We start from the raw sequence: 23,480 nt of genomic DNA on the forward strand, positions 1-23,480 counted from the left end.
TGGCACTCACCCTGCACATCTTTATCAACATGAACGGGGTTACCCTCAGGCTCCTCCTCTCCAAACTCCATCTGGCTCTCCTCATGGGGGAGATACTCTGAGAGTTGAGGCTGTTCAGGCTGGCGAAGAGAAGGCTCTGAGGAGACCTTATTGTGGCATTCCAGCATCTGAAGGGGATCTACAAGAAAGCTGGGGAAGGACTTTTCAGGGTGTCAGGGAGTGATAGGACTGGGGGGGATGGATCCAAGCTAGAGGAGGGGAGATTTAGATTAGACATTAGGAAAAAGGGACTGGGGGGAATGGAGCAAAACTAGAAATGGGTAGATTCAGATTGGATGTTAGGAAGAAATTCTTCCCCATGAGGGTGGTGAGACACTGGCACAGGTTGTCCAGGGAGGTGGTGGAAGCCTCATCCCTGGAGGTTTTTGCAGCCAGGCTGGATGTGGCTGTGAGCAACCTGCTGTAGTGTGAGGTGTCCCTGCCCATGGTGGGGGGTTGGAACTGGCTGAGCCTTGAGGTCCCTTCCAACCCTGACCATTCTGTGATTCCCTTAATCATCTTTGTGGCTCTGTGCTGGACTCTTTCAAGCAGTTCCCTGAGGTCCTTCTTGACCTGAGAGGCCCAAAAGTGAACACAAAACTCCAGCTGCAGCCTCCCCAGGGCAGAGTAGATTGTTCATTACACTGCACATAGACAACAGGGATGTCTGCTTGGAGAAACTTTTGCACTGATTGGAAAATATTGATAAAACGGGTAAAAAAAAAAAAGTTTCAGTGAGAAATTAAGGTAATGCCTGTAGCTCCTTGTCACACTCAGAACTGGACACAATCCTCCAGATGCAGCCTCCCCAGGGCAGAGTAGAGGGGGAGGAGAACCTCTCTTGATCTCCTAAGAATATAAGAAGTGAAGTTCAGTGCCCAGTTGGGCAGGATGGGAAAGGGCACACCGGAGAGACTGCAGAACCACCCTGCTCATATGGAAATCCCAGCCGGATCTGCAGCCTTCCTTCCAGCCCTGTGATCTTCCATGTTGCAAGAGTGGTTGGTTGAGAATGGTTTGGGGTCAGCTGATGTTCGTTTAGAGTATAGAGTGTCCAAATTCTTTCTTTTTTTTCTTTTTCCCAGAGTATGAAGGAGGGTTGGCAGTGGTTAAGTTTTATGGGTCAAGGCCTCTGAGGGGCACAGTGTTCTATCTCAAAATAAAAGCACTGGCCACAACATCTAAAATTAACTCCAAGGCTGTTTTTAATCCCTCAGCCAGTGGTAACTTCCCACTCTTGCTCTGTGGAAGTACGGATTTACTAGACTGCAACACAAACAGTGCAGGTTGCAAGGTCATAGAATGGTTTGGGTTAGGAAGAGACCTCCAGATGTCATCTAGTCCAACCCACCTACAGTCAGCAGGGACATCCTCCACTAGATCAGGTTGCTGGAAGCCTTGGCAAGCATCACTTTGAAGCTCTCCAAGGGATAAGACCTCAACTACCTGCCTGGGCAACCTGCTGCAGTGTTCCACCACCTTCATGGTGCAGAACTTGCTCATAATATCCAACCTCAATCATCTGCTCTTCTCTCCTTTCAAACCATTGCCCCCTGTGCTATCACTGCAGCCTTCTTGTAGCCCCCTTCAGGTCCTGGCAGGCTGCTCTTAGGTCTCCTTGGAGCCTTCTCTTCGCCAGGCTGAACACCCCCAGCTCCCTCAGCCTGTCCTTGTAGCAGAGGTGTTCCAGCTCCCAGATTATCTTTGGGGCCCTCCTCTGGACCCACTCCGTCAGGAACATATCCTAGAGTTAAAGTTGTTCTCTCAGCTTTCCAGCCACAACAACCCCAAGCAATGCTGCAGGCTTGGGGCAGTGTGGCTGGAAAGCTGCTGGCAGAAAGGGACCTGGGGGTGCTCATGGCCAAGCAGCTGAAGAGGAGGCAGCAGTGTGCCCAGGTGGCCAAGAAAGCCAAAGGCATCCTGGCTGGGATCAGCAATGCTGTGTCCAGCAGGAGCAGGGAGGGGATTGTCCCCTGGCACTCAGCTCTGGGGAGGCCACACCTGGAGTATTGTGTCCAGTTTGGGGCACCTCAATGCCAGAGAGATGTGGAGGTGCTGGAGGCAGTGCAGAGGAGGGCAAGGAAGCTGGGAAGGGCCTGGAGAAGAAATCTGATGGAGAGAGACTGAAGGAGCTGGGGATGGTTAGTTTGGAAAAGAGGAGGCTGAGGGCAGACCTCATTGCTGTCTACAGCTACCTGAAAGGAGGTTGTGGAGAGGCTGCTGCTGGTCTCTTCTGACAGGGAATTAGTGACAGAACAAGAGGGAATGGCCTCAAGCTGTGACTGGGGAGGTTTAGACTGGACAGTAGGAAACATTTTTTCCCAGCAAGAGTGGTCAGGGATTGGCAGAGGCTGCCCAGGGAGGTGGTGGAGTCCCCAAGCCTGGCTGTGTTTGAAGGTGGTTTGGATGTGGTGCTTGGGGATGTGGTTTAGGGGTGAGCCTTGCAGAGTAGGGTTCATGGTTGGACCTGATCATCTCAAGGGTCTTTTCCAACCTGAACAATTCTATGATTAAGCTTTACTTCATTATCTTAAGACTTTCAACATGTACTTGTGTAATGGTTTTGTTAGTCAGAAAATGGGAAACCAGATGCCATGGACTGCTGTGCCTGCCAAGGGAGGAATCCTCTCTCTGCAGTTGTACAGGTCACAGAGGATCACAGCACCACAGAACATTAGAGGTTGGATGAGACCTCCAGAGATCAGCCAGAGCAGGAGCACCCAGAAATGCATCCAGGTGGGTTTGGAAAGCCTCTAGAGAAGGAGACTCCACAACCTCTCTGGGCAGCCTGTTCCAGGGCTCTGGCACCCTCACTGCAAAGAAGTTTCTGCTCATGTTGAGGTGAAGTCAGAGTGATTTTGGAAGGTGATAGCTGCAGATAGAAACATTATCATCCCCTGGAAAATCTGGGGACAAACTTGTGCTGCATGTGGAATGGCAGCAGGCTGCAAGCCCCAGCTCCTCCTGCAGTGCAGGGCTTGTAGGAGGATGTCTCCCAAGCAGGGAGGTGTTGTGGGAATCCTGTGGCCCAGTTACTGAGCTGCCTTCAAACCTCATCTAGGAACCAAAATGATCTCCTTCCCATACTCATGGTTTCCCAAAACCACCCATTACAAATACAACTTCCACTCTGAGCAGCCACAAAGCCTGGGAAAAACTCAACCCTGGCTTTGAACACCTTTGACTCATCCAACCTGGCTTTGAACACCTTCAGGGAGGGGACATCCACAACCTCCCTGGGCAACCTGTTCCAGTGTCTCACCAGCCTCACTCTAAAGAATTCCTTCCTAATCTCCAGTCTCCATCTGCCCTCCTCAAGCTTCAATCCATTCCCTCTCATCCTATCCCTACAAGCCCTTGTCACAAGTCCCTTCCTGGCTTGCTTGCAGGCTTCCTTCAGGTACTGGAATTGCTGCTGGCATTCTCCCTCTTACAAGGGACAGCTCTCAAGCAGCTCCCTCTGAAGGAACAAATCACAGAAGATGACTCAGCTAATACAGACTTCCAGGGGGCAGCCTTAGCAGCTGCATCACAGACCTCATGGGCCTCATCCAAGCCATCTCTGTGGTCCCAAGTGTGCACCTGTTGAAAGGTGGCAGAAACCAGCCCCAAAGAGCCCTGAGGCACAGGGTTCTCTGTGCAGGACAGCAGCCACCAATCCCACCCCCACCAGCCACCCAGCATCAGCCCCCAGCACCACCAGCAGCCACGCAGCATCACTCCTCAGCACCCACCCAACACCCCCACCAGCCACTCAGCATCACCCTCCAGCAGCCACTCAGCACCACCCACAACCAGCCACCCAGCACCACCCCCCAAGCAGCCACCCCACACCACCCACAACCAGCCACCCAGCATCACTCCTCAGCACCCACCCAGCACCCCCACCAGCCACCCAGCACCCTCACCACCAGCAGCCACCCAGCACCACCTTCTGGGACTTGTCTGAAAGATCTCTCCCATGGTCAAATATTCTACATCCCCCTACTGAGCTATTTTTACCTTACTGTTTCAGGAAATAAATTCTTTTTAGAGGTAAAGAAAAGATTGCAGGGACAAGTTGCCTACATTGCCAAGCTAATTTTTGGTTGGTTTGTTGGTTTTGTTGGTTTTTTTTTTTGTTGTTGTTGGTGGTGGTTGGTTGGTTGGTTTTTTTGTTGTTGTTGGGGTTTTTTTGCTGACTCTCTCATGTTCTTTTCAAAGCCACGCACCATCCCCTCCCCTCTCTTTGCCACGTTGGAAGTTCCTCACTTGGAGTGGCAGTCAGAAAACAGCCACCCGGGGAAGCCTAGCACAGTAAATTTAATCTGATGGAGGTGTCTCACTGGGCCAGGTTCAGTGTGGAGGGCTTTAAACTGGTTTCCACAGGCAAATTAAATTTAGAAGGCCTGGAAGACACACAAAGAAATTATTCACTTAATTTAAACCAGCTCCTTTGCAGTGCTGAGATTCAGGAATGTTTGCCTGGTTTTGTTGGGTTTAATTTATTGCTTCCTGCATGGTCACTTGAAAAACAAAACCAAAACAATTTTAGAGTCCCTTCTGCATATCATTGTCCTGCAGGCTTCAGGAAAAAAGAGAAGGAAATGCTTGGTGCACAATCAACATTCACCAGGGGTAATAAAATGGCAGAATCAGAGAACTTTAGGGGTTGGAAGGGACCTCCAAAGCTCATCCAGTCCAACCCCCCTGCCAGAGCAGGAGCACCTAGAGCAGGTCACACAGGAACACAGCCAGGTGGGTTTGGAATATCTCCAGAGAAGGAGACTCCTCAACCTCTCTGGGCAGCCTACTCCAGGGCTCTGCCACCCTCACAGGGGAAAAGTTTTCCCTTCTGTTCCTGTGGCACCTCCTCTGCTCCAGCTTGCACCCAGTGCCCCTTGTGCTGTCCTTGGCCAGCCCTGAGCAGAGCCTGGCTCTGTCCTCCTGACACTGCCCTGCACATCTTTATCCCCAGCACTGAGGTCACCTCTCAGGCTCCTCTGCTCCAAGCTCAAGAGCCCTCAGCTCCCTCAGCCTGGCCTCACAAGGAGATGTTCCACACCACCATCTTTGTTGCTCTGTGCTGGATTCTTTCAGGCAGTTCCCTGAGGTCCTTCTTGACCAGAGAGGCCCAGAACTGGACACAATATTCCAGATGTGGCCTCAGCAGGGCAGAGTAGGGGGAGAGGAGAACCTCTCTGGACCTGCTAAGCACAGCCCTTCTGATCCACCCCAGGATGCCCTTGGCCTTCTTGGCCACAGGGGCACATTGCTGGCTCATGGGCATCCAGTAGTCTACCAAGACTCCCAGGTCCTTTTCCCTAGAGCTGCCCTAGGTGAGCCCAGATGAGCCCCCAGCCTCTCCTGCTCCACGGGGTTGCTCTTTCCCAGATCCCAGACTCTACCTTGTCCTTGTTGGATTTCATTCCATTTCTCCCCTCCCAACTCTGCAGCCTGTCCAGGTCTGGCTGAATGGCAGCACAGCCTTCAGGTCTCTCAGCCATTCCTCCCAGCTTGGTGCCATCACCAAACTTGCTGGCAGTGCCCTCTGTGCCCTCATCACACTCCTGTTCTGCTGCTGGCTTTCCAACAAGCAAATACTCCTCACTTAGATGTTTTGCTCTCTCTGTCTTGCATTTTCCTAGCCCCTAAAGAGACTTCAGTAAGAAGCTCATAGAAAAACGTGGCTTAGCATGGTGTCCTTCATTAGCCTCTATCAAAAGAGGAAATTAAGGATGAGACTCACAGCTTGCTACTCTCTATTCAATTAGGTCTGGGTTCTTTGTGGCTGTGGTTGATGCAGGATGTGCAGTTACCTAACACAGCCTGATTCTGGAAGCAGAACAATTAGAATGCAAACCACAACCTAAACCAGGCCCTGGCAATGTTTTGTTGGTTTGGTTTTGGTTTGGTTTGATTTGTTTTTTTTTTTTTTTCCTTTTGGTTGTGACATCTTCAAGCAGACTTCAACCAGCAGTTATCAGATGGTAAACCTATGCAGAACTTTCAAGCTCATATTCTGAAACCCAGTTTTAAAACACTTGATGTGAAAATTGAATGTAATATAGAATCACAGAATTGTCAGGGCTGGAAGGGACCTCAAGGCTCAGCCAGTTCCAACCCCCCTGCCATGGGCAGGGTCACCTCACACTACAGCAGGTTGCTCACAGCCACATCCAGCCTGGCTGCAAAAACCTCCAGGGATGAGGCTTCCACCACCTCCCTGGGCAACCTGTTCCAGTCTCTCACCACCCTCATGGGGAAGGATTTCTTCCTAACATCCAGCCTGAATCTCCCCACTTCTAGTTTTGCTCCATTCCCCCCAGTCCTATCACTCCCTGACACCCTCAAAAGTCCCTCCCCAGCTTTCTTGCAGGTCCAGCCTCCTGAGGGTTTGTCTTTGACAGTCAAACAAGATACTTTATCAGTCTTTCTTGTAGCCCTCTTCAGATACTGGAAGGCCACAAGAAGGTTTCCTCAGAGCCTTCTCCTCTCCAGACTGAACAACCCCAACTCTCTCAGCCTGTCTCCACAGGAGAGGTGCTCCAGCCCTCTGCTCATCCTCATGGCCCTATATGACTGAAGAAAGCAAGTGGGGAAGGGCTTTGATGCCTACACATGGACCTATGTACAAACCCTAAGAGAATAAAGAATGGAATGGAATGGAAGCTGCATTCAAATTAAGCACACCACCACCAACCTGACCTCTGTTCTGTGGTTAGCTGCACTTGGGGCCCAACACCACCCTGGTTAAGTTGCAGACCTGGGGATGCATGGTTGCAAAACTGCAATTTGGAAGGGGTACCTGAGGGTATTGGTTGATGGTCAACTGAAGAGGACTCAGCAGTGTGCCCAGGTGCCCAAGAAAGCCACTGGCATCCTGGCTTGGATTAGAGACACCATGGCCAGGAGGGACAGGAGGTGATCATCCCTCTGTGCTCAGCACTGCTGAGTTCCCACCTCCAGTGCTGTGTTCAGTTCTGGGCCCCTCACTACAGGAAGGACATTGAGGAGCTGGAGTGAGTCCAGAGAAGGGCAATGAGGCTGGAGAAGGGCCTGGAGCACCTGGGCTACAAGGAGCAGCTGAGGGAGCTGGGGGTGTTCAGTCTGGAGAAGAGGAGGCTGAGGGCAGACCTCATTGCTCTCTGCAACTACCTGAAGGGAGGTTGGAGTGAGGAGGGGGCAGCCTCTGCTCCCTGGTGGCAAGTGACAGGACCAGAGGAAATGGTTCCAAGCTGCACCAGGGGAGGTTCAGGCTGGATGTTAGGAAATATTTCTCAGTGAAAGGGTTGTCAAACATTGGAATGTTCTGCCCAGGGCAGTGCTGGAGTCCCCATCCCTGGGGGTGTTCAAGCAGTGTGTGGAGCTGGTGCTTAGGGACATGGTTATTGTTGACCCTGCAGTGCTGGGTTGAAGGTTGGACTGGGTGAGCTTGGATGTCTCTTCCAACCAGAGATACTCTGTGATTGTGAGCTCCAAGCAGCTTATGTCAACTACTCAAGGTGTGCAATGCTCAGGCATGCCAACCATAACAAACCTTGGACATCTTTGCTTTGCATGACTCACCTTCAGTGAGGAGCATGAGAATCTGGCAGAGCTTTCCTACCTAACAATATCCATCACCCTTCCTCCTCAGCCAGGCTGCACAGCTTCCTGACCAGGTGGCCTGCTGCAGGGTCACCCACAGATTAAAATACCTCTCTTCCTACACATTTCCACTCTGGGGCTATTTCTGACTCCAGACACATTCTTCAGCAGCCTTCTGTTTCCCTGATGACAGCTCAGGTGCTTCAATGGCAGCTTGAGGAAACACAACACCCAAACCACCTCCATCTCTGGAAGTCAGTAAATTGCCTCCTGCTGAGGTCTAGGTAAGTACACAGGAAAACAGAACTCTGGTTTTGTCCCAGATCCCTTCCCTGCTATTTGTACTGTCCTAGTCTGGTGCTTGTCTGGATCTGGGATGTTCTTAACTGTGAGTCATGTGCTCCTGCAGCACTCTGCTCTGCTGCAAGGGGAAGAGACTTCAAATCCCCACTCCTTTGCACACTGTCACAGTAGATCAGAGGTTGGAAGGGACCTCCAGAGATCATCAGGTCCAACCCCCCTGCCAGAGCAAGATTTTCCTTTGGAAAATCCATCCACTCATCCCTCCACTCTTAAGTTTCCACCAGCTGTGTTCTTCATCCCAAATTCTACCCCTGTCACAATTCACTACCTCTCAAAGTTATTTTCGATTAAAACCCACAAAAATAGGCTAAAAAGACAACATCAGATCAGGCTGTTGAACATTATCCAATGATCCCAGCAACTGCTCTTAGCTAAGTGGAAAGGCATCACCCAGTGCAGCTGCAGCACCTTGGGGGGAATGTCTTGGAGGGGGGAACCTTAGAGCTGCCTTCCAGTACCTGAAGGGATCCTACAGGAATGCTGCAGAGGGACTTCTCATGAGGGTGTCTAGAAATAGGACAAGGAGGAATGGTTAGAAGCTGAGGGAGAGCAGGGTTGGGCTGGACCTTGGGAAGAAGTGGACAGCAGAAACAATGTCATCTAGACATGGAGAGCAGGGTTGGGCTCCATCTTGGGAAGAAGTGGACAGCAGAAACAATGTCATCTAGACATGGAGAGCAGGGTTGGGCTGGACCTTGGGAAGAAGTGGACAGCAGAAACAATGTCATCTAAACATGGAGAGCAGGGTTGGGCTGGACCTTGGGAAGAAGTGGACAGCAGAAACAATGTCATCTAGACATGGAGAGCAGGGTTGGGCTGGACCTTGGGAAGAAGTGGACAGCAGAAACAATGTCATCTAAACATGGAGAGCAGGGTTGGGCTGGACCTTGGGAAGAAGTGGACAGCAGAAACAATGTCATCTAGACATGGAGAGCAGGGTTGGGCTGGACCTTGGGAAGAAGTGGACAGCAGAAACAATGTCATCTAGACATGGAGAGCAGGGTTGGGCTGGACCTTGGGAAGAAGTTCTTCAGTATGAGGGTGGTGAGACTCTGGAACAGGCTGCACAGGGAGGCTGTGGATGCCTCCTCCCTGGGGCTGTCCAAGGCCAGGTTGAATGAAGCCTTGAGCAGCTGAGTCTAGCTGAGAGGTGTCCCTGCCCGTGGCAGGGAGCTTGGAGCAGACGACCTCCGAGGTCCCTTCCGAGCTGAGCTGTCCTGTGACTGGCAGGAAGCAGGGAGACTTCTGTTGGCTCTGTAACCATGCAGGTGACAAGCTGGAGGGAGAAGCCAGCCCCCCCAAGGCTTCCAGCAGGGCCAGACTCACCCTTCAGTTTGAGGTCGACGGAGTGGCGCAGCCAAGGGTAGACGCCGTAGTTGGCCATGTCCTCGGGGATGGGGTGGCTGGAGATCCAGCCGTCGCAGGCGAAGCCATAGAAGTCCTCACAGGGGTCCACTGAGTGGTTTATCTTGCTCAGGATCCCAGCAGCTGGAAGACAAGACAACACAGACCTCTTTTTCTTCTTCTTTTCTTTTTTTTTTTTCCCCTCTACAAGACTTTTCCCTCAGCAGAGATTGGTAGTGTCGTAGAATCGTTAAGGGTGGAGAAGATCTTTCAGATCATTGAGTCCAGCCCTAACCCAACTGCCATGAGCACTAAACCAGATCCTGAAGCACCACAGCTACAGCTTCTGGAACACCTCCAGGCATGGGGACTCCACCACCTCCCTGGGCAGCCTGTGCCAACTCCTCACCACTCTCACACTAAAGAAATTTTCCCTAATGTCCAACCGAAACCTCCTCTGGCACAACTTCCACTCATTGCCTCTTGTCCTGTCATTGGTTACCTGGGAGAGGAGATCAACCCCAGCCTCACTCCAACCTCCTTTCATGGAGCTGTAGAGAGCAATAAGACCTCCCCTCAGCCTTCTCTTCTCCAGACTGAACACCCCCAGCTCCCTCAGCTGCTTCTCATATGATGCCTCCAAACCCCTCCCCAGCCTCATTGCTCTTCTCTGGACACTCTCCAGCCCCTCAATGTCTTTCCTGTGCTGTGGCACCCAGAATTGAACCCAGTGCTCAAGCTGTGGCCTCACCAGGGCTGAGCCCAGGGGCACCATCCCTGCCCTGCTCCTGCTGCCCACACTGCTTTTGATGGAGGCCAAGTCAGAGTCCAGAAATGATAATTAACATGTCCCAGTCTCTGCAACAAGATGCTGACCCTACTGCAAGCTAAGCCTTGCTGTCCTAGGGCTGATGTGTGCCCTGACCTCTGCCATTTTTTGAAGAGCAGAAAGATTGACACACAGCTTCTCCAGCATCTAGCAGTGAAGCAAAAAAAAAAAAAAAAAAAAAATCACAGAAACGTTCAGGTTTCAGAAGGTTGCAGAGGTTCAGAGCCTCAGCATCACCAAGTCCAACCATGAACCCTACTCTGCAAGGCTCACCCCTAAACCACATCCCCAAGCACCACATCCAAACCACCTTCAAACACAGCCAGGCTTGGGGACTCCACCACCTCCCTGGGCAGCCTCTGCCAATCCCTCACCACTCTTGCTGGGAAAAATCTTTTCCTAATGTCCAGTCTAAACCTCCCCAGTCACAGCTTGAGGCCATTCCCTCTTGTTCTGTCACTAATTCCCTGTCAGAAGAGACCAGCAGCAGCCTCTCCACAACCTCCTTTCAGGTAGCTGTAGACAGCAATGAGGTCTGCCCTCAGCCTCCTCTTTTCCAAACTAACCATCCCCAGCTCCTTCAGTCTCTCTCCATCAGATTTCTTCTCCAGGCCCTTCCCAGCTTCCTTGCCCTCCTCTGCACTGCCTCCAGCACCTCCACATCTCTCTTGGATTGAGGTCCAAACCTGGACACAACACTCCAGGTGTGGCCTCCCCAGAGCTGAGTGCCAGGGGACAATCCCCTCCCTGCTCCTGCTGGACACAGCATTTCTAATCCCAGCCAGGATGCCTTCAGTGAATATTTGAGTCCTGTACAGCAATGACCACTGAAACTAGCACTGCAAGAATGTGAACTGCTGAACACAGGCTCTGCATTGTCACCACGAGATAAATTAATGCCTGAGGAATTTAAGCAGCAATCCACATTAAGCAGGTTGTAATTAGCATTGCAGACATGATGCACTGTTTACCTTTAGCTCAATAGCTGCACTAGAAAACAAATCAAGTTCTGATCTATCATTCATTGGGAGAGATAATTGCAGCATTTTCAGTTCCACTTTGTGACTTCCTTCCCACCAGCTGCTATTGCAAGTGAGGCAGGGAAGAGAGAGATCACTCTGACAAGCCAGAGACTCAGCTTGGGAGTATCCAGTCAGAAATCAGGGAATTGAAGAGACTTTTAAAGATGATCCAGTCCAACCCCTCTGCAGTAAGCAGATGACACTGGCTTGAATTAGTTGACACTGACTGGATGACTGTGGCCAGCAGGGACAGGAGGTGATCATCCCTCTGTGCTCAGCACTGCTGAGGTCACACCTCCAGTGCTGTGTTCAGTTCTGGGCCCCTCACTACAGGAAGGACATCGAGGAGCTGGAGTGAGTCCAGAGAAGGGCAATGAGGCTGGAGAAGGGCCTGGAGCTATGAGGAGCATCTGAGGGAGCTGGGGGTGTTCAGTCTGCAGAAGAGGAGGCTGAGGGCAGACCTCATTGCTCTCTGCAACTACCTGAAGGGAGGTTGGAGTGAGGAGGGGGCAGCCTCTGCTCCTTGGTGGCAAGAGACAGGAGCAGAGGAAATGGTTCCAAGCTGCACCAGGGGAGGTTCAGGCTGGATGTTAGGAAATATTTCTCAGTGAAAGGTTTATCAAGCATTGGAATGTTCTGCCCAGGGCAGTGCTGGAGTCCCCATCCCTGGGGGTGTTCAAGCAGTGTGTGGAGCTGGTGCTTAGGGACATGGTTAGTGTTGACCCTGCAGTGCTGGGTTGAAGGTTGGACAGAGTGAGCTCGGAGGTCTTTTCCAACTGGATGTTTTCTGTGATGCTGTGACATCTTCTACTAGATCAGAGCCCCATTCAACCTGAATTTGAATGTTTTCATCCAGTCCAACCCCCCTGCCAGAGCAGGAGCACCCAGGGTAGTCCATACAGGAATGCATCCAGGTGGGTTTGGAAAGGCTCCAGAGAAGGAGACTCCACAACCCCCCTAGGCAGCCTGTTCCAGGGCTCTGGCACCCTCACTGGAAAGAAGTTTCTCCTCATGTTGAGATGAAATCTTCTATGTTCAAATTTGAACCCATTGTTCCTTGTCTTATCACTGTACACCACCCAAAAGAGCCTGGCCCCCTCCACTTGACCCCCACCCCTCAGCTATTGATAGACATTGATCAGATCCCTCTCAGCCTTCTCTTCTCCACACTAAACAGCCCCAGGGCTCTCAGTCTCTCTTCACAGGGGAGATGCTCAAGTCCCCAGAGCATCCTCCTGGCTCTCCCTTGGACTCTCTCCAGCAGGTCTCTGTCTCTCTTGAACTGGGGAGCCCCAAACTGGACACAGGATTGCAGCTGTGTTCTCAGCAGGGCATAGCAGAGGGGGAGCAGAACCTCCCCAGCCCTCCTGGCCACACTTTTCTTGCTGCACCCTGGGATCCCATTGGCTCTCTTGGCCACCAGAGCACATTGCTGTCCCATGCAGAACTTGCTGCCCACCAGCACTCCAAGGTCTTTCTCCATGGAGCTACTTTCCAGCAGGGCAGCTCCTAACCTCTCCTGGGGCCTGCTGTTATTCCTCCCCAGGACTCTGCACTTGTCCTTATTGAACTTCATGAGGTTTGCCTGCCCCCAGCCCTCAGTCTGTCTGGTCAGTCTGGCTGCACATCCTGAGCGGGCTGGAAAGCTGCTGGCAGAAAGGGACCTGGGGGTGCTAATGGACAGGCAGCTGAATAGGAGGCCAGCACTGTCTTGGCTGTCCCCATGCTTATTTTTTGTGAGGAGGGCTGGAGGTGATGATGATTTGATTTGACATCCCACCTGACTTGGATATTTGCACTCATTCAGGGATCTGTTCTAGTGGGGTGATGCCAGGGTGGCCACCAGCATTGCCAGTGCTGTGCAGAGCAGAAACAGAATGGCAAGAAGCAGCTGGGAAATGCTGAGATCCGCAATTTTTTTTCCTTTCCCTTTCCTCCTCCTTTCCCTTCTTTTCTTTTCTCTTCTCTTTTCTTTTCCAGTTTACAGAGCACCACAGAATTTGTCAGGATTTCATACTCATGCCAAACATCTCACAGTATCAGCTTCACACAGAAGTATTTCTGTTCTGAGCCATAACTCCACACAATGTCCACTTTGTTCCCATTAAAACTACTCTAGGGGTAGATTTCCAGATGTGTTAACTATGGTTTGATCTGTGTTCTCACTGCTTTCACTGATAAAACTCTTTGATTTAATGCAAGCAAGACAGGCTGAGAGTTGGGGCTGTTCAGCCTGCAGAAGAGAAGGCTCTGGGGACACCTTAGAGCAGCCTTACAGTACCTGAGAGGAATCTATCAGAAAGCCAGGAAGGGACTTTTGACAAGGGCTTGTAGTGATAGGATGAGAAGGAATGGATTGAAGCTGGAGGAGGGCAGATTGAGACTGGAGATTAGGAAGAAATTCTTTGCAGTGAGGGTGGTGAGACACTGGAACAGGTTGCCCAGGGGGGCTGTGGGTGCCTCCTACCTGGAGGTGTTTCAATGCCAGGTTGGATGAGACCTTGAGCAACCTGGTCCAGTGGAAGGTGTCCCTGCCCATGGCAGAGGGGTTGGAACTAAGTGACCTGTGAGAGCCCTTCCAACCTAAACCTGAAAACTCTGTCAAAACTGACCTGTGCAAAATGAGCATCAATCAGGTCCTACCAAGCCCAGACCCTTCAGCTCACATTTAATACTAAAAGAGGTCTCAGTTTTGTAAGGGTTACCCACATCTACCCCTACAAACAATTCAAATCATGAATTTTAATTGTAGGAAACAAACAGACCTGCAGGAACTTAAACAGAGACTTCAAAAGTTTTGTTTGCTTCTTTGTTTTGTTTTTTTTTCCTTGATTATTAATGAAACTGAGTAAAATGTAGCATGGGGGGAAAATTAAACAGAATAAAGAATCTATTAACATAGTAGAGAGGATAAAATAGTTGCTTACCAGCTTCAATGCATTCTGAGGTCAAACAGTACTGTTGCTTGGAGTGAAACTTTATCAGGCCTTGGCTCACTGCAAAAATGGAAAATCATAATGAGACCATTTCTAATCAGTTTTGACCAGCCCAGTGTTGAGTACTGCACAGAATCACAGAAACATTCAGGTTGGAAAAGAGCCTCAGGATCACCAAGTCCAACCATGAACCCTACTCTGCAAGGCTCACCCCTAAACCACATCCCCAAGCACCACATCCAAACCACCTTCAAACACAGCCAGGCTTGGGGACTCCACCACCTCCCTGGGCAGCCTCTGCCAATCCCTCACCACTCTTGATGGGAAAAGTCCTTTCCCAATGTCCAGCCTAAACCTCCCCAGTCACAGCTTGAGGCCATTCCCTCTTGTTCTATCACTAATTCCCTGTCAGAAGAGACCAGCAGCAGCCTCTCCACAACCTCCTTTCAGGTAGCTGTAGACAGCAATGAGGTCTGCCCTCAGCCTCCTCTTTTCCAAACTAACCATCCCCAGCTCCTTCAGTCTCTCTCCATCAGATTTCTTCTCCAGGCCCTTCCCAGCTTCCTTGCCCTCCTCTGCACTGCCTCCAGCACCTCCACATCTCTCTGGCATTGAGGTGCCCCAAACTGGACACAGCACTCCAGGTGTGGCCTCCCCAGAGCTGAGTGCCAGGGGACAATCCCCTCCCTGCTCCTGCTGGACACAGCATTGCTGATCCCAGCCAGGATGCCTTTGGCTTTCTTGGCCACCTGGGCACACTGCTGCCTCCTCTTCAGCTGCTTGGCCATGAGCACCCCCAGGTCCCTTTCTGCCAGCAGCTTTCCAACCACACTGCCCCAAGCCTGCAGCACTGCTTGGGGTTGTTGTGACCCAAGGGCAGGACTTGATCACTCAAATGTCACTGCAAGCTCTGGCCCCAATGCATCTCCAACTACACTGATTTAGAAGTAGAAAGTACATTCAGTAGCTACTGCAGCTCATAACAAAGCACTTTCCCTTCCTGTGCCTGCATTCTCCTTCCTCTGTCTTTGCCCACTGCAGCTTGGAGCAAGGGCTGCCTCTCAGTGCTCTTTGCACAGTGCCTGGAGTAACAACACTTGAGTTTTATGTGCTGACAGCAAGCACCACCATGATAAAAACAATTAATCATTGCTGCTATCACCCTCCAGAGATGCATTTTCTGCAGCTGGCAATGTGACATGGAGCTACCAGGCCACTTTCTGCAGGGTTCTCTCAGTTCCAGCTGAGCTGAGGGGCTCACATTGCCCTGCTGTACCTCCTTCTGCAGCAGCACTGCACTGCCTGACCCCACTGGCATGAACCCAGCACCCTTTCAGGGTCCTCTTATTCCAGCCTGGAATACAGCAGGCAGCACTAGGCACAGGGATAGCTGTGACTGATGAAACACAGTGCAGTTCATGTCTGAACAGTACTGCATTTGCTTCCAAAAAAAAAAAACCCAACCAAACCAACAAACAAAAAAACTCCCACAAAAACCCCAAACCTTGCTGACAAGAACTATGAAATTGTCAATTAGCTTTGCTCATCTTTTAAAGAAAATGTTTATTACAGCTGCCAGTGAACCTTCAGCATAGGAAATGCACCTTTCATACACTGCTGTCAGGCAGCAAACCTGCAGCCAATTGTTACTTGCAAGGAGGAGGAGAGAGTCCCAAGGGGCAGATGAAATAAGGGGCAGATAAAATCAGGCTCAGGTAGGAGTGCTCTGTAGACAGGGAGAAATGTTTCATCATATCTGTTGTCTTATCAACTCACTCCATGGCAAAAAGAAAATATAAAATTAAAAATTAAGAAAAAAAGCCCAAAACAACCCAGACAAAGGAAAAGAAGAAGGTGTAGGAACTTTAGCAATGCTGATAGTTCCACATGGTTACACAGGGACAAGAATCTTTTACTATAGACTCCCCCCTAAAGCTTGAGTTGAATATAAAGCTGCTTCATCTCCTCCAACTTCATAGCTGTCATGAAATTCATGACAGAAAATGGCTGGATTTCCAGCAAATCTCCTTCCAAACTGAGGATGTGTCAGGTGGTTAAGAACTGGGATGTCTTAACCAGAGAGTACCACAGAACAACAGAGTTATTGAGGCTGGAATAGAGCTCTGAGGTCATCAAGTCCAGCCTAGGACCTAACAGCACCACATCAACCAGACCATGTCACCAAGGGCCACAGCCAATCTTAAAGACCTCCAGGGATGGTGACTCCACCACCTCCCTCAGCAGTCCATTCCAGTGCCTAATCAGCCTTTCCATGAGGAATTGCTTCCTAATAGCCAACCTAACCCTCCCCTAGTGCAGCTTCAGGCTTGTCCTGTCACAAATTGCCTGGGAGAAGAGCCTGACCCCCACCTGACTACAACTTCCTTTTAAGTAGTTGTAGTCCCTGGAGGTCTGTACTCTAGAGAACCCAGGAGGTGGGCACCAGAAAAATGTCCTCTAGACAGAGAGAGCAGGGTTGGGCTGGATCCTGGGAGGAAGCTCTTCAGTGGGAGGGTGCTGAGACTCAAAGAGGCTGCCCAGGGAGGCTGTGGCTGCCTCCTGCCTGGGGGTGTTCAAGGCCAGACTGATCGAGGTCTTGAGCAGGTGAGTCTAGTTGAGAGGTGTCCCTGCCCATGGTGGGGAGGGTGGAGGAGATGAGCTCTGAGGTCCCTTCCAGCCTGAGCCATCCTAGGATTCATTCTAGGAACCAACCCAAGAGAGGTCTCCTTTTCCACAGTTTAACAAAACCAAAGGGGAGTTAGGCTCAGCCTTACAACCACAACACATGGAAACATTGCCTGGACAAAACATTAAACCAAAAGAATTGCTCTTTTCCCTTTTCTTTTTGTTTTTGTTTTGTTGAAAACCTCAAGGCAGTTTAAAACTCAAATCCCACCCACCACTCAACACAAACCAAAACTCCCTCAGCCTCTCCTCACAGGGCTCTGCTCCAGACCCCTCCCCAGCCTCATTGCCCTTCTCTGGACACCTTCCAGCATCTCAACATCTCTCTTGAACTGAGGAGCCCAGAACTGGACACAGCACTCAAGGTGTGGTCTAACCAGTGCTGAGCACAGGGCAGGATGACTTCCCTGCTCCTGCTGGCTGCACCATTGCTGATCCAGGCCAGGATGCCACTGGCCTTCTTGGCCACCTGGGCACACTGCTGGCTCATGTTCAGCCTCCTTTCAACCATTCCCCCCAGGTCCCTCTCTGCCTGGCTGCTCTCAGCCACTCTGTCCCCAGCCTGTAGCACTGCATGAGGTTGTTGTGGCCGAAGTGCAGAACCTGGCACTCAGACTTGTTAAATCTCATGCCCTTGGACTCTGCCCATCTCTCCAGCCTGGCAAGGTCCCTCTGCAGAGCCCCTCCTACCCTCTGACAGATCCACAGCTGCTCCCAACTTGGTGTCATCTGCAAATACTAACAGTGGACTCTCTCTCCTCATCCAGATCATCAATAAAGATATTAAACAGGATGGGGCCCAGCACTGATCCCTGGGGGACACCACTAGTGCCTGGCTGCCAGCTGGCAGTGGTACCATTCACCACCACTCTCTGGGCTTGGCCCTCTAGCCAAGTTCTTAACCCAGTGCAGAGTGCTGCTGTCCAAGCCAGGCACTGACAGCTTGGCCAGGAGTAAAGTTTCCTGCAGTCCAGAGAAATCTTTGCTGGTCTAAAGAACCCAAAAGTTAGGCTGAATTCTTCCAAAAGAGGATCTTTCTGTGCAGGTTCTTACAGGATACAGCACTGCTTGGTGCTTTGGGGTACATTTATAACTGGGGGTTGGACTCCATCATCTCCAGAGGTCCCTTCCCACCCCTCACACCCTGTGATCCTCACTTCATTTATAGGTGGAGGCATAAGCTTGTGTGTGATGTTTCACCAAAACCAGTCTCCAGCTGATTCCAAATCCTGGAGAGAAGGAAAACTAATTCCTTCTGCTACTGTGTCCAATGACAGCTTATAGACCTGATTGGAACACTTCAATTTCATCCCAGATGTACTCTGTAGGGTTTTTGCAATTCGTCGTAGAAGAACAGAGGGGAGGGAAGAAAGAAAAAAAAAGTAATCTAAAAAATGTGCAAGCTTCTGCACTACGGAAACCTTCTACAGAAATTCTAGTCGAGCCCTAAATGAAAACCAAACGAAGGAAAACCCTAAAAGAATCCACAAAATGTGTGCTCTCCAGATTCCTTCTCAGGGAACGGAGCATTAGTCTGCAGCAGTCACAATCTGCTGTGGCAAAACCTCACCAGTTCCTCCCCTCCCTGCTCTGCAGGAAGAGCCCAAATCTAGCCAGAACCCCTTCAGCTGAGCACCCAAATGACAAATGCAGCAGCCAGCATTTCACACAAGCTCAGGTCTGTGTTTTCCGGCACTGGTGCTCCCATACCAAATCCCTTTCCCCGACCTCATTTCCAGGTTGGGTTGAATATAAAACGAGAGGGGAAAAGAAGATTTTTTTCCTCCCCCTCCCCACCAAAAACACCTCTTGGAGCTCAAGCACTGGCAGCAAGCAGGCAGGCTGAGGAGGGCTGCCTTCAGGACAGCCTTTGCCCTTTCTGACTTACCCAAGAACAGCGTGGTGCCAAGCACAACGGTGCCACTCACGAAGATGCCCAGGGCGATCCGCATGGCTTTGCTGGATGCTCTCTTGGCCTCGGGAGCTGTTTCTCCTTCCATTAGGATGGCTTTGGGACCTGCTTGCACTGTTTTTTCCTCTGCTATCAGTATTTCAACTACTCACAAACTGCACCCATGAACTCTCCTCCTCTCTCCTCTTTACAGCTCCAGGAGTCTGGCGTGAAGCATATCCCGGCGCTTCCTGCTCTCTCCCTCTCGGAGGATAGGGATAAAAGAGGAGCTCTCTCCTATGTTCTCCTCTGACTAGGAGGAGGAAAAGGCTGCCTGGAGAGCCTCTCCCAGTCAATCCTTCAGCAGTCCCTCTTATCAGGAGGGACTTATCCAAACAGAAGGATTTCTCAACAGATGTTTTAGTTATTCTGACATATAGCTGCAACCGCATCAGACTCAAAGCAGTGCTGCTGGCAACCCCTGCAAGCAGGAGACTACTGGAAAGTTGTCTTTGTGGTTTTCCCCTCTTCTGCTTATTTTAAATAGACCAATTATCTGCTGACTAAAGTTTCCCCTTCTGAAACTGTTCTTGCTGCACTATTTGGCTTCACCAGACAGCTGCCCACCCAGTGGACAAATCCCTTTTTAAAGCTTCCTAGGAGCTCATCACGTAGCATGGCACTGGGGGCATTTGGTGTGCCACAGCGTGTGCCAAAAATCACAGTCCTGCAGCACAAACCAACAATCAGCACAACCTACAGAACAGTGCTGCTTGAAAAGACAGATCTGCTTTTTTTATGTTGGTTTGTGCTTACTCTCCCACTCCCACCCCAAGCAAGATATTTCAGCCCTTGTGGATTTACAATGAATCTTAGGGGATGATTCCTATGCTTCCAAGCTGAGCACTACTCTAAGCTTAGTGGAAAGTAGCATAGCCAGCAGGGCCAGGGAGGTGATTCTCCTGCTCTACTCCACTCTGGTGAGACCCCACCTGCAGTACTGAGTCTAGTTCTGGAGCAAAACTAGAAATGGGTAGATTCAGATTGGATGTTAGGAAGAAGTTCTTCCTCATGAGGGTGGTGAGAGACTGGCACAGGTTGCCCAGGGAGGTGGTGGAAGCCTCATCCCTGGAGGTTTTTGCAGCCAGGCTGGATGTGGCTGTGAGCAACCTGCTGTAGTGTGAGGTGTCCCTGCCCATGGCAGGGGGGTTGGAACTGGCTGAGCCTTGAGGTCCCTTCCAACCCTGACAATTCTATGATTCTCTGATTCTATCTATTTGGCACTTTAAGTTGGTGAGGAGTATTAATAATAAATAAATGAATAAAAATTGAATAACTAAAAAAAAAAAAAGAAAAATAACAAAAAAACCTAAAAAAAATTATAAATAAATAAAAGACTTGAACAGCTAAAAAACTTAATTTAAAATTAAATTAAAAAGTAAATTAAAAGTTAAATTGGAAAAACAGTTTTAAATTGGAAAAACAGTTTTAAATTGGAAAAACAGTTTTAAATTGGAAAAAAAGGTTTAAATTGGAAAAAAAGGTTTAAATTGGAAAAAAAGGTTTAAATTGGAAAAAAAGGTTTAAATTGGAAAAAAGTTTTAAATTGGGAAAAAAGTTTTAAATTGGAAAAAAAGTTTTAAATTGGAAAAAAGTTTTAAATTGGAAAAAAGTTTTAAATTGGAAAAAAGTGTTAAATTGGAAAAAAAGTGTTAAATTGGAAAAAAAGTGTTAAATTGGAAAAAAAGTGTTAAATTGGAAAAAAGTGTTAAATTGGAAAAAAGTGTTAAATTGGAAAAAAAGTGTTAAATTGGAAAAAAAGTGTTAAATTGGAAAAAAAATGTTAAATTGGAAAAAAAGTTAAATTAGAAAAAAAGTTAAATTAGAAAAAAGTTAAATTTGAAATAAAACTTAAATTCAAAATAAAGGAAAAGGGAAATAAAAAGTTAAATTAAAAATAAAGAAGGTACATTAAAAATTAATTTTAAATGAAAATAAAAGTGAACAAAAAAATAAATAAAAAGGAAATTTAAAAATTAAAAATTAAACAAAAATTAAACAACTAACAAAATACAATTAAGTAATAAGAATTAAATAGCTATTGAAATAAAATTGATAATAAAACTAATAAAAATAATTTAAAACTAATAATTAAAAATAAAAATATTTTTTAAGAAAGATTTAATGTAACACTAACAACAACAATAATGCTGCTGCCACTGCTGCCTTACTTCTATGGCTGTCTTGGTTTCTTGCTAACTCTCTCTCCAGGAGCCAAGGTTCCCCCCATTATCAGGTACCAAAATGAATCCTTTCTGGGTGAATTCTCTCTTGGCTGAGTGCTGTTCAGCCCTCTGAGGAGCCCTCCCTGCCTCCAGATCGAATTCTCACACCAGCCACAGGGATGCAGGGAGAGGCAGAGCCATGCTCCTGTTCTCAGTGGCAGCTTTCTGCACTCACAGAATGGTTTAGGTTGGGAGGGACTCCTAAAGGTCAACTAGTCCGAGCCCACTGCAGCCAGCAGGACATCACAGCAGTGCCACAGAACATTAGAGGCTGGAAGGGACCTCCAGAGATCATCAGGTCCAACCCCCTGCCAGAGCAGGAGCACCCAGGGCAGTCCATACAGGAATGCATCCAGCTGGGTTTGGAAAGGCTCCAGAGAAGGAGACTCCACAATCTCTCTGGGCAGCCTGTTCCAGGGCTCTGGCACTCTCACTGGAAAGAAGTTTCTCCTCATGTGGAGCTGAAATCTTCTCTGTTCAAGTTTGTCTCCATTGGTCCTTGGCTTATCACTGTGCACCACCCAAAAGAGCCTGGCCCCCTCCACTAGACCCCCACCCCTCAGCTATTGATAGACATTGATCAGATCCCTCTCAGCCTTCTCTTCTCCACACTAAACAGCCCCAGGGCTCTCAGTCTCTCTTCCCAGGGGAGATGCTCAAGTCCCCTAAGCATCCTCCTGGCTCTCTGTTGGACTCTCTCCAGCAGGTCTCTGTCTCTCTTGAACTGTCTGACATTGAATACCTCCAGAGATGGGGCTTCTACCATTTCACTGGGCAACCTCTTCCAGTGTTTCACCACCCTCAGGGTAAAAAGTTTCTTTCTCAGTTTTTGCATTCAGCTTTCTGGGTTCTTATCTGAGCCCCCACCCATCCTGCTAAGAAGCTGTTCAAGCAGAGGGAAGAAAAGCCACACCTCACAAGGTGTGCATCTCATGGCAGACTTAGGAGCTTGGAGACTGAATGTTTTGGGGTCTGTGGCATTTGCTCTGTGTTTCTGGTGTGCGTGTGCTTGGATTTGGCTGCCTGGCTCATCCCAGTTCCAGCAGGTACATCATACAGGGCCACAAAACTGCTGGAACTGCTAACAGCACTCCTGGCTCTTAGAGCCCAATAAGGCACTTAATGAGGCTGTACAAAGACTCTGTTAAACATTCATTAAGCACTGAAAAGACATGAGGGGGGGGAGGTAGGAGGTGGTGGTAATAATTAGATGCAACATGCTGCAAATCACTCTTGATTCACTTCGCATTTCCTCTGACCAAGATGCCACTGGAAGAATGGGATCCCTCTGACACTTAGAGCAATGCTAGTGCCTGAAGGGGGCCTGCAAGAAAGCTGGGAAGGGACTTCTGACAAGGGATTGTAGTGATAGGATGAGGGGCAACAGATTGAAGCTTGAGGAGGGCAGGTTTAGACTGGAGATTAGGAAGAAATTCTTTCCAGTGAGGGTGGAACAGGTTGCCCAAGGAGGTCATGGATGCCCCCTCCCTGGAAATGTTCAAGGACAGGTTGGATGAGACCTTGAGCATCCTGGTCTTAGTGGAAGGTGTCCCTGCCCACGGCAGGGGGTTGGAACTAGATGATCTTGAAAGTCCCTTCCAATCTGAACCATTCTATGAATCTGTGACAATGCACAAACATTCCCACCTCAACCAGAGCAGGTCACCAGGAGCCCCATCAAGCCTCACCTTGAAGATCTCCAGGGATGGGGCCTCAACCACCTCTCTGGGCAGCCTGTTGCAGCATTGCACCACCCTCACAGTGAAGAACCTGTTCCTAACACCCAGCCTAAATCTCCTCTTCTCTAATTGCCCCTTGTCCTCTCACTGCAGGCCTTCATAAAAGGTCCCTCTGCAGCCTCCTTGCAAGCACTTTGTGCCCTCTGCCAAGGCAATGGCTCCTGCCTCCTCACACACCTGCATCTGTCAGCACAAATCTATCTGCAGAAGCAGCAGAGCTCAGAGACAGCTGAAGGCAGGAGCAGAACAACTGCTCCATGAGGGAGCCACTGAACGGGGGGGACTGGGGACACCCTGCCACTCCACTGCAAGAGGGTAGCTACCTGCTTGTGCTAACTTCTGTAGAAAATCTGAAAAAGTGGAGCAAAAACTCCTCCAACTGCTTCACAACCCAAGGCAGTCAAGTTAAGAAGTGCTGGGAGGGTCAAGCTCTTGCACAAGGGCTGTTTGGTCACACGATGAATTCTCCTCATCCTACCAAGGGCTATACTCACACAGAAGCCTCTCCACCCAGGCACAAAGTTGTCAGAACTTCACTTTTTCTATTTTTTTTTTTTAATGCCCAAGTCCCCTCTGTCCAATTTGCTTGGAATTAACTGACAAGGTCCAGTGTCACTAAACAAAGCTGGGCAGGAGGGAGGACAGAGCAAGGCAAAACACAACTCCACAACCTCTGTTTTCAGAGGAAAACACACTAGCCAAGAAAAAAACAACAAAAAAGACCCCAAATCCCCACAACCTAACCCTGCCTCTTCCAGGTGTTTGCTGCAACCAGCTC

General features: G+C 49.5%; 1 protein-coding gene across 1 annotated transcript in view; it reads right to left on the reverse strand.

The window, feature by feature from the left end:
• Window positions 1-18,787, reverse strand: part of PHEX (phosphate regulating endopeptidase X-linked) — a 101,733-nt gene extending 82,946 nt beyond the window's left edge. The window contains 3 exon segments of the mRNA XM_054383967.1: window positions 9,298-9,459; window positions 14,094-14,162; window positions 18,676-18,787. Coding sequence (XP_054239942.1) covers window positions 9,298-9,459; window positions 14,094-14,162; window positions 18,676-18,787 — 343 coding nt within the window.
• Between the last annotated feature and the right edge of the window lie 4,693 nt (window positions 18,788-23,480).

This window comes from Indicator indicator, chromosome 1 (genome assembly GCF_027791375.1).
Source record: "Indicator indicator isolate 239-I01 chromosome 1, UM_Iind_1.1, whole genome shotgun sequence".
NCBI lineage: Eukaryota > Metazoa > Chordata > Aves > Piciformes > Indicatoridae > Indicator > Indicator indicator.